The sequence below is a fragment of the Euprymna scolopes genome, chromosome 14 (assembly GCF_053919585.1).
Source record: "Euprymna scolopes isolate OS-2025 chromosome 14, ASM5391958v1, whole genome shotgun sequence".
Taxonomy (NCBI): Eukaryota; Metazoa; Mollusca; class Cephalopoda; order Sepiida; family Sepiolidae; genus Euprymna; species Euprymna scolopes.
In genome coordinates this window covers 21086735-21098272 of record NC_136495.1, presented here as the reverse complement: position 1 = coordinate 21098272, position 11538 = coordinate 21086735, and the positions used below count along the sequence as shown (strand labels likewise).

At 33.8% G+C, this 11538-nt stretch overlaps 1 protein-coding gene across 1 annotated transcript in view; it reads left to right on the top strand.

Moving 5' to 3' along the window:
• The first annotated feature begins 408 nt into the window (after window positions 1-408).
• Window positions 409-11538, top strand: part of LOC145292894 (nuclear pore complex protein Nup160-like) — a 122418-nt gene continuing 111288 nt past the window's right edge. Inside the window, exon 1 of the mRNA XM_080139030.1 lies at window positions 409-579. Within this exon, the coding sequence (XP_079995156.1) occupies window positions 483-579 (97 nt within the window). The 5' untranslated portion in view covers window positions 409-482. The remainder of the gene's footprint in view (window positions 580-11538) is intronic.

The following is an 11538-nucleotide window of genomic DNA, read 5'->3' as shown; positions in this document are numbered from 1 at the left end:
CTATTAATTGTTTGTTATTAAAAAAAATAAATATTTATTCATGAAATTAATGTTTCTTTTTTTTCTTCATTTGAACTTTGATTTCCAAGTTTCGTAAAAATTTTCGAATAAATATTCAAGAACTGTTTTTAGTTTTCAATTAGTTGTTCACCGAAATGATTACTTACTGCTAGAAATTTTTTTTTCATTGAAAAAAATTAGCCAACTTTTGTGGAAAAAAAAAAAAAAAAAAAATCATGAAACACGTTTCAGCGTTTTCTGTAAACCACACGAAGGGTTTCCACGACAGCACAGTTCTTATACTGCATAAGTACCCCAAAATATATAAAATTGTACAATTAAGAAAAATATGAGATAAAACGCATCTAGGAAATAAGTCAAGAACTTTAGAGAGGAGGGGGGGGGGAGTCGTTTGATAGTGGCTATCCAATTGAACGTTTCCAGTTAGCGCGTAGTCGTTGTTAAGGAGTTCGAGGATAATAATGGCGGACTTTACGTCTAGTCGAATTATGCTATACCGCGAAGTGGCCCGTACACAAACCTATGGGGCCAACTGGAAAGAAATAACTGTCAATACAGGTGACATTTTATTTATTTGCTAAGAATTGCTGATCGGTCCCATAAACTTGCTATCATCGTAGTCCTTTACTGGCTATAAGCTACCGGCAATGTATGTTCGAAATTAATTCAAAAAAACTGAAGACCCCGCCACGTTCAGAAACAAAAACACAAAGTTATTTTTATTTTTTTTTTATTTTCTTTTGCTTATAAACCCCTTTTCTTTTTTTCGTCGATGTCGTTTATTATTAATTATAGACTTAAAATAATTGGGAAACAACGATATGCTAAAGGCTTTCAGCGTATTTTAAAAAATATAAATATTTAAGACCGTCGTTTCACTTTTTCATTTTCTCACTTTGTATTTAAAAAAAAAGCAAAAACAAGTTATTTCTGAAATAAACTGTCTTAAAATGTAATTTAACTCGTTTTATTATCAATATGTCGGTTTTGTATTTACTTTCTATAGATATGGAATCAAACTGGTCAATTGCTGTAAAGCAAGCACGTGTTTGTAGAACTTGAAATTGTTTTTCCATAAAAATCACCTTTAACCCGATTGTCCTCTTATTTTCAACAGTTTTCAAATTTTTAAATCTTTCTTTACCTAATAAGTAAGCCGAGGATTGTGCAATGAAGCCAACTAACGAAAAAAAGTTATAAATAATCAAATATAACAAATATTATCATAGCCAATAAAAGTTACTTATCGGTATTTTTTTTTACGACCTGCCCCAGCGTAGTATAAACACCCCAACCTTCCCATGTTAAGAACGGCTTTCGAGGTTGGGGGGGGGGTTATTCCGAAAGCCGTTCTTAACGTGGGGAGATTGGGGCGTTTATAATAAGCTGGGGCAGGTCGTAAAAATTTACCCACTTTTCTATGACTCATTCTTTTGTGTTTTAAATGCTCTTTTTTAATTGCAAATATTGATTTTTTTTACGAAGTGTTAACCAACAAAGATGGTCGCCGGCACATAAAGAATGCGGTGACGACCATCTTTGTTGACTAACATCTAACAACATTGATTTATTGTAAACTTGACCCCCCCCCTCTTAGTTGCTTTTTTTTTTTTTTTTTTTAATTACATTTTCACCCCAAACAAGGCATATTGCCACTTTGATGAAGGAGGCTACTATCAGGGACCTAAGTTCCAGGGGTACTATGTAGGAAGTTTAGCAGCTTAGTTTAGTCTGTTCACATTACACTTGAACTTCTGCATGTCAGTACAGTTGGGGAAGCAGGAAACCGGAAGAGAATTCCAAAGTCTTGCAGTTCTGGGGAAGAAGCTATTAGAGTAAAAGGCTTTCTTACATCTAGGGATCTCAACTGTGTAAGGGGTGGGACCTTGCTGTTTGTCGGGAGTATTTTTGTTGGGGGCGGGTACAAGTGCTTGTAGTTCGTCAGAGCATCCATCATTAAAATACTTGTAAAACAGGCAGAGGGATAATTTCATCAGTGGGACAGGGGCTGAAGTTTAGATGACAGTTCAGAACCAATTAGGTTGGCGACTCTCTTTAGAGCCCACCTTCTTTGCAGCAGCCTTAGCAATGATCTCAATGTATCTATTCCAACAAGGAGCTTGAATGAAGTGCTCTCAGGTAAAATATCTCTAGCCATAGCTATTGGTGGTTGGTAAGGTTTCATGTAATTATTAAAGGAAACTAGCTTTATGACCTCATTCCACTACAGACTGGAGATCTTCCTCTGGGACTTTGACCATTACCTTAAATATGTGCTCATTAGTTTTCCCCATGTGCCTGCTATAGAGCATGGGGCCGTCGGCAAATATACCCATCTCAGAGACAATTTTATCAGGTAAGTCATTTATGAATATCAGAAATAATAAAGATCCAAGGATCGATCCCTGAGGTACAACCGCATTTATATGAAAATTTTTAGACGTACGCCCATCAAGGACAACCTGGATTCTTCTCTCATTTAAGGATCTAATTATGCTAAGCATTCGTTCATTAATACCATAGGATTTTATTTTCATGAGAAGATCATCGTGCCATACCCTGTCAAAAGCCTTAGATATATCTAGGGCTACTCCCCCTCCCCTACCTTATCCAGTGCTTGGTATAAACGTTCAGAGATTAGTTAGAATATCTGCAGTAGAACGGGCTTGCCTAAATCCATATTGTTGGTCTGACAGAAGTTTAGCAGCTGTAAGGTGGTGGACTAGAGCTTGATTAATTAAGGACTCAAATATTTTGGTGAAAAGAGGGAGGAGGCTAATTGGGTGATAGTTTAATCAGTTCTTTCGCCAGAGTTTTGTAAACTGGTACCACAGAAGCAGTTTTCTAGCAGCCAGGAAAGCAAGATTCGTTAAGGCATTTGTTAAAGAGTTTAGAGAGAACAGGAGCGACCTCAGCAAAGCATTTTTTAATAGCACAGCTGGGATGAGGTCAGGTCCACATGCTTTTGAGGTGTCTAGGTTTTTTATAATATCATGTACTTTGGAGGGCGTGATCTTTTAGATCATCTAGCGTGGTTTCTGTCCGCAGAGGAAAATCAGGGAGGGAATGGCTTGCTGGGTCCAAGGTAGAGTTTAACGCAAACTGACAGGTAAGCATGTTAGCTTTCTTAGTTGCTGTGCAAACAACCTCGTGATTGTTTGATAGTGGGGGTATTGTCAATTGCCCATTATTTATTACACTGTTGTAGATTTTCCAGAAATCACGAGTTTCTAATTTTGCGTTTCCTGGTGGTTTCAGAGTATTTACTCTTAGCTGTTGCTATTTCTTTCTTGCAATTATTTCTAGCTTCTATATACTTTTATCTATTTGTACAGGACTTATGCCGGATAAATCTATGGTATGCATGTTGCCTCTGAGCAATGGCAGCTGCGCATGTAGAAGTAAACCATTGGGGAGAGCGGGGTTTGCTATAGAACTTTTGTGTAGGAACATATGCTTCAATTGCTACTTACAACCATTCGGTAGTCTCATTTGCGCCCTGTTTTGCTGGAAGAGAAAAGATATTTCCCCATGGGGCATCTCTGATGAGATCTCTAATCACTTCCCAGTCAGCCTTATTGTAGTACGTTGTTGTTTTGAGCAATGGCTGTTCAACTTGGGATCGAGAGTTTAATGTCTGTCATTATCACAGCATGATCAGCATTCCCGAGTAGGCAATGAACATTTGTTACACAATCATCAGGAACAGTTGTCAGAAATAGATCCAAAAGTGAGGCTTGCTGGTCCTGGCGATCTGGGAGACGGGTCGGGAATGTTACTGTGTGTGTCATGGAATGGGATACATCTATGCTGTCAGACATGATTGATTATAGTACAGTCCTGGGTTGATGGAGAGCAATAAAGAAAATACAGGTAGCTAACGCTATGTTGTAAAGTTAGTTTAAAGCACATGAAGGGCTGGTCACCTGATTCTAGTTTAGATTTCCTAAACATGGGGAGGGTGTTACGAATATAGACTCCAAGTCCGTGCATGTGTCTGTCGGAATCCTTACGACAAAGTGGAAAATAACCAGACATGTTAAAGATGTTAGATGGGATGGAGGAGTGCAAGTTAGTTTCATTTAGTGCTAATATATCCGGGGAGTTTGCTAGAAGAAATGATTGTACATCATCTAAGTTAGTTCTAAGTCCTCGGATATTTGTAAATACAAGCCTCAAGGGAGGAGGCGAATTGCTTGAGTGTGTGTCTGGTTTGAATGTTAACTGCACTATCCCCTTCCTCTATTGAAAAACAAAAATGCAGAAAATATGTATTCAGTACGTATCGATGGCGAAACAAAAATATCATATTCCAAACATCACATAAATTGATCAAGTAGTTTTATTTTTATAAAGAAAATCATTTATAAGCGATTAATAGGAATTCGTGGGCATTACAAGATGAATTTAAAAAAAGTATAATTTATTGTTGAGGTACCTCTCTTTGTTTCTTAACATTTTTTTTTTTTTCAGAATGGCAGGCGAGACAGTCACTCTTTGGATACTCATAAAATTTGATTTGCTTATATAAAAATAAAACTACTGATCAATTCGTGATTTTTGGAATATGATATTTTCATTTTGTTAAGGATACATATAGATTTTCCTTTATTTTTGTTTTTTATATAGAGCAAGAGTCCAAACTTTTGAACAAAAAAATCAGTTTGGTTCAAATGCTGTCGAAGTAATTCATTTTTGTTTTAGGCATCCGAATTGGTTTCAAGCAGCATTTACTAGTAATACACACGGACAGAAAAAACGCTTTGGATAATCACAGATTTCAAGGGAGTTCTATTAAAATAGCCATATTTTTTAAACCAAAGCACCTCAAGTCTTCAAATTACTACTGTTTTGTTCGGAAATGAATATACTTTCAAATGAATTAATAAATATGAATGTACATTATATATTTTAAGAGTTTTGAGCAAATAGTGATAAAAATGCGAACGTCATAAAATGAAAACATGAATATAAATGTAACTTATCTTGCTTTTGATAACATTTATTTGTTATATTTGTTTTTTTGACAACTTTTTCGAATCTGTGTATAGTAATACAAACCCTAAAAATCTATATCAATATTCTTGAAATTTTAAAAGCAGTTAGAAAACGCATCAAACTACAATTAAGAAGCTTTTTATTTTGTAATTTTTTTTTTACTTATTAAGCAAAAGGTATTTTTAACGACCTGCTCCAGTGTAGTATAAACGGCCTATGGAATAAACACCTTCAACCTCGAAAATAGGTTTATGAAACAGGTTTATAAACAAATTTATGAAATTTTCTTCGAAATTTCGTAATTAAATTAAAACTAAATATAACTTTTGCTGACTTATTTACCTGTTGAACACACATACTCTCTCTCTCTCTCTCTCTCATATATATATATATATATACTTCCTGTAAGATATTTATTTGAAATTGAAACAGCATTTTACAGTTAAGACAACAAAACAAAAATGAAGTAACGGTTCGTATTACAATCCACAGAGGTACAAAAAAGTTGTCAAAAACAAATTTTATCAAAGGCAAGAAGTTACTTTTCTACCTAACCGGATACTTTTTATTTATTTATTTTTAATGTAAAATGTTTATTCGGTTCTACAAGTACTTTAACGGTGAATGCTCTGACGAACTGCAAGCACTTGTGCCCCCTCAACGTAAATACCCCCAACAAACCCGACAAGCAGCTAAATCCCACCCCTTCACAGTAGAGATCCCTAGATGTAAGAAAGCCTTCTACTCCAGTAGTTTTTTTCCCCAGGATAGCTAGACATTGGAATTCCCTTCTGGGTCCCTGCTTCCCCAACTGTACTGACATGCAGAAGTTCAAATGCTACGTGAACCGACATCTTGCTGCCCAACTCCCTACACAGTACCCCTGATGCCTATATCCCTGATAGTAGCCCCCTACAACAAAGGGGCAATGTGCCTTGTTTGGGGTGAAAATGTAATTAAAAAAAAAGTGTTGAGCGAGCATTACCGAAGAACAAGAAAAGTGTCCACAATGTCTCTTTACATTTTTGAAGTCTCAAAGATTTCAAAATAAGAAATGAAACAAAATGGTGAATGAAATCCACCCAATAAATGTTACCATGACATTTGTTGGGTGGATTTCATTCACCATTTTGTTTCATTTCTTACTTTGAAGTGATTATCAAGACTTAAAAAAATGTAAATAGAAATTGCAGCCATATTTTCTTTTCGGGTAGCGCTGAATATTACCTACTTTTCAAATCGAATAAATATTTTACATTAAATAAAAACAGTAAAAACTTATTCAGTTAGGTAGAGAAGTAACTTATCTTGCTTAATGCTTTGCATAACATTTATTTGTTATATATATATATACACACACACACACACTTTTTTTTTTTTTTTTTTTTTTTTTTTTTGCCATAAGTTTACATATTTAATAGTAATATGATATTCCAAATTTAATCCATAACATTTTCAAAAGCCAATAATTATGAGTAATGGATGAACGCTCTTTTTAAAAAAAAGCTCTCTTAACCTCACCTCTAACCCCAGTTATGAGTGGCAAGTCTCCCCCTAAAACAGTTTTTAACCCCAACAATAACACTAAGTTCTGTAAGCCACATACAAGCGTCTGAAACAAACAATAAATAGGTCCTTCCTTAAAGAAAAATGCACATGATTTATCTCCCATAAAAATTAACTGTCCTAAAATGCTAGAATGGCCTGGAAATGATGAATTATTTTACATTAAATTTTTGTGAAACTAACCGGCCTCCCCTCTAATATTGTTTTTGTTTCTGTCAAGTCTTCAGTATGTTCACACACAATTTTCCTTAGCCCTACAATTAATTCAAAGTCCGAATGGCAACCCTCCCCATATTCTCATTGCATAGAAACCCTCTTAAAACCACACATAATTGTCTTAACAAAACAAAAAGCATACAGGATTTATCTCCCATAGAAAAAAACCCAGTTAACTGCCCTAAAACGCTAGAATGACCTGTAATGGGGAATTATTTTACATTAAATTCTAAAATAATTTGTTTATCTTTCATTTAAGTTTTTCATGGCATTTCATACATAATTGCCTAAAAAGGTAGAATCACATTTTGGAGGGCTGGTCAGAAGGGGTTGGGTGGTGTTAAACAGGTGTTAATCTACAATAATACAAAAGAACTATTGCAATATATTCATTTTTAAATGGTCCTATGTTTAGATTCAAGATTTTTGTACATAAAGCACATTATAATTCAACTTTGAGTTCTCCAACTTCTTTTCTGTTTATGGATACATGGCATTTTTAAGGAATTGCAGCATATTTATGCACATTTACTGCAGATTAGTTGGAAACCATGAACTTTGGGAGATTTTCAGTCGCATATTCTGATTCCTTGTACAAAAATACACTTATATGGTAAATTTCATTGCTTAGTCTTGTGTTTTAACAAAGATATGACATTTTTACTGAAAAAGTAGTGTAAAAAATGTGACAAAACGCATATGGTCTTAAAGAGGGGAAAACATCCAAACGTGTGAGGCACAAAAATAGTCATAACTTCCTTAATTTTAATCAGATTTTAAAAAGATTCTTTCTTAGCTCATCAAGCTCTTTCTATGTATACCAATATTGAAATATTTTAAGTTATTTCAATTTTTTCATGTGTATTGTTACATTTACTATTTATTCCCAAATTCTACCCCTTCCAAAATATAAACAAGACATTCTACATTTTGAATTTTAGATTTTAACGCACGCATATCTGCATTCCAATTGGTTTCTATTCATTAAATTTTAAATCTACTTAAATAAAAGTACTTTCTTTTCTTTTTTTTTTTTTTTTTTTTTTTTCTTTCTAAAAAATCCTAAGGACACTGGTTCATTATTAATAAGTTAATTTATATTTTAAACACCTAAATTATTTAGAATAAAATAGGTTCCGACATAGTTTTGACATTACCCCCCCCTCCACAAGCAACATTTTTGGGTGGGGTGTTAGCTTCCCCCCCCCCCTACTTAGGCTTAGTGATAGTGTTGAAACTTCTCCAACATCAAAGCAGTGGATAAGTCAGAGTTGGGCCTTGTGTATAGGTTGCGAAATATTCCTAAATCGTGACCCTCCCAGCTCTGCCGTGAGTCAGGAAACACAAGACTATTAATCATAAACCTGTGTGTCAGAACTCCAGTGACTGTAACAAATTAAGGTTCTCTAGAACTTACCATCATCAGAACTTCTCAAAGAGTTCCAGAAGTAAGCCACAGAAGGAGCACCTTACGGAAGTACACCAAGGTATTTTTAAGGTGGAAAAGACACCTTGAACTGACCCAACGACAAACACTCAACTCAAAGGCTACTGCTGGAAGGAAGCAATGCTCTTAAAAAACAAGTAACTGTCACATATGCAAATCACTTCCAGCCAGCAGCAGGTATAAGCTAGAGCCAAAATGTTACCAGATCTTGAAAAATTAAAAGAGAATCTGACCCTCATCTGACCTCTAACCTTCTCAAATCAAGGGAATTGTTTAACTTATTTTTCTCACAATAGGGTTCAGGAAGGATTGACGGTCTACATATGTACATGTGTGGGTGTATATATATATATATATATATCCACCCTTTATAAGACAAGGCTTTTGTTCGGAATAAGAACAAAAATCGAAATATTGAATTTCAATTAGAACCAATGTTTTCTACTTAATTATCGCAATAAATAAAATATCCAAAAATTGTGGAAAATGATGTAGAAAATTATTTACTTTTTTTTTACATAGGCATCACCACTTATCAAGGTCAAGAGGCCATTCGAGGATAAGGGTTAAAGAAAAGTGTACAGTAGACAATTGGACAATATAGTAATCGTTAGTAATGGACATTCAGTAAATTTGATAACCTAAGTGGAACGGCTCATCAAAAACTTGTTTATGTTAGACTTGAATGCAACCATATTGTAGTCAGCTGGAAAACGGAAGATAATTCCATAGGCATGCAGTTCTAAGAAAGAAGCTTTGTTCATGGAATCTTATGTTTAGGCACAGATAAAGAGTGGGAGAAATTATTGATAGTGTTTTCTGCTCTACAGGTGTTTCTTGTGAAAGTTTGGCGAAGGGGGACCATAGATTGGAGCTCAATCGAGCTCTTGCCATGACAATAACGATAAAGCAAACTCACAATATCTCTTCTATGAGACAGAGGTTTATTAATAATAAGAATGGTTTCCAAAGTAATTTGCAAGTTATATTTAAATAATAAACAGTAACTACGAGTCACTTTCTTTGTTTAAGCTACATTGAAAAAGAAAAAAAAAAATGTCGGATGATTATGAAAACGTGAAAGTACATGTTTTATATTATTAATTGCGACATGACATTGGTTTTTAATGGAAATTCAATTTTATGACTTTTGGATTTTCGTTCTTATTCTGAACATGCACCTTAAACAACTCCACACAACTTGATCATAAAGGAGACAGATTTCGCTCTACCACTAAGCCTAAGTCCGCGTGCAAGGCCCCCTTCCCTCTGCCCAAAAGAAAACCCATTTGAAGATTAAAGTGATTCTATAAAATTACTTTATAGCAAGTTTTATCGTACAGGTAAAACGCCGAAAAATGAAAAAGATGGAAGAAAAATAATCGCTATTTTTCTAAACCAGTCTGGAAGCAAAGATTGACTCCAGTTCATGATTTTCTAGTTAAATTAGTAGGTTATGAACTTGAGTTATATTTCTTTCTTAGCTAGTTATTTTTTTTCTTTCAGGTTATTATTATTTGATCACATTAGTTAAAAAGAGCTCAGTAAATGGAATTCAAAATGTCCGAATTGTGCAAGTGGTTGAAAATTTATTAGAATTTAAACTTTTAAAATCAATATCTTTAACTCCTTGTGAGGAGGATAGACATATAGCCATGTATAGTTTTAAGAAGCCAACATACTTTGGCATAAAAAATGCCTGAGCAGCTCTGTTAGCATTCCCCAGTAGGGGCACCTTAGATGATTATCAATAAACTAACCTCTTTTCAAAGAGAAGGTAAAGCTTGGGAGGGTGGAGAAAACCACATCTCAACCCAACAGCAACAAACCTGTCAGACTGATATGTATCATGATTATATGAACAAATCACTTAAAATCATGGATGTATTATTTACGAGAAATTCAATCTTTTCTACACTTTTCTCTCTAGTTCAGGGAGCAATTTTGATAGCACTTGCTATTACGTAAAACTATATATTCTTTATATATTCTTTCTGATTCTGTACTTGATGTATTCTAATAATGAAGGGATGATTCTAATTTTTTCCCCGATTCCAATACAATCTTTTCTACACTTGTCTCTCTAGTTCGGGGAGCAATTTTGATAGCGCTTGCTATTACGTAAAACTATATATTCTTTCTGATTCTGTACTTGATGTATTTCTAATAATGAAGGGATGATTCTAATTTTTTTCCCGATTCCAATACAATTACCTATTCCATACTAAATTCCTGACTCCGATACAAATTCTGATCCCAAGTTTTTATAAATCTTTAAATATTTAACTATAAAGTTGCTATTCCCCCCCCCCCGATTACCACAAAAACACGTTAACTGTGCACATATCGCAAACGTAAAAATACACTTATGTCGGGGATGATATGTAGATTTTAGTTTTACTGGTAGTTCAAAATCAATAAAAATTTATTTTATTATTAATACCAGCAACAGAAAATTTTGTTTTAAACAATCAATTTAAAAAAAAAGATAAAGGAATCGTTTTTAGCATCTGAAGATAGACAAAAACTTTCCCAATACCGATTCCAATATTCCTAAAAGTTCTGATTTTAATGATTCATATATCTGATTCCGATTAATTGTCCCAACACTAATTTCTAAGTTGTATTTAAAAAAGTACAAGTTTTTTTTTATTTAATTGAGCAATAGAAAACCATACAATGTAAACAAAGTATACTTTATATGATATATAGTAAAACTCTGTGGTTGTTGTTTGTTTCCATGCACAATGGATGACATCATACATTAAAACAGGTCAAAAATTAGGAAGAAATCCTTTATGATGTCATAAATGTTGAATTAAAAAAAAGGATTTATTAAAACAACAAAAACGACCTGTGTGTTTTATGTATATATATTTTTATTATTTAGAAACTCATTCTTAACATGGGGATGGGTAGAGCATTTTGTAACTATTCTGTACTTTCACCTAACAATTTAATAAACAAGGGACATCGTAAAAATTGAATTTAATTTTATCTAAAAAAAAAATAGTTTTCATTCTGTATAAGTACTGCATAGCTTTTATAAGTGTGCTCAGATTACATAGTTTTTTAAAAAAATGTGCTCAGATTACATAGTTTTTTAAAAAATGTGCTCAGATTATATAGTGTTTAAAAAAAAATGTGCCTTATTACTTACCCTGTTGCCTAGAATACATATTCCATAATTTTTCCAAGATTCAATAAAAACTGAACCAGTTAAGCTCAAAATACTGAAATTTTCTGGCATCCTACTGGATGTGCCATCTCCAGTTAGAGCAAATTGATCC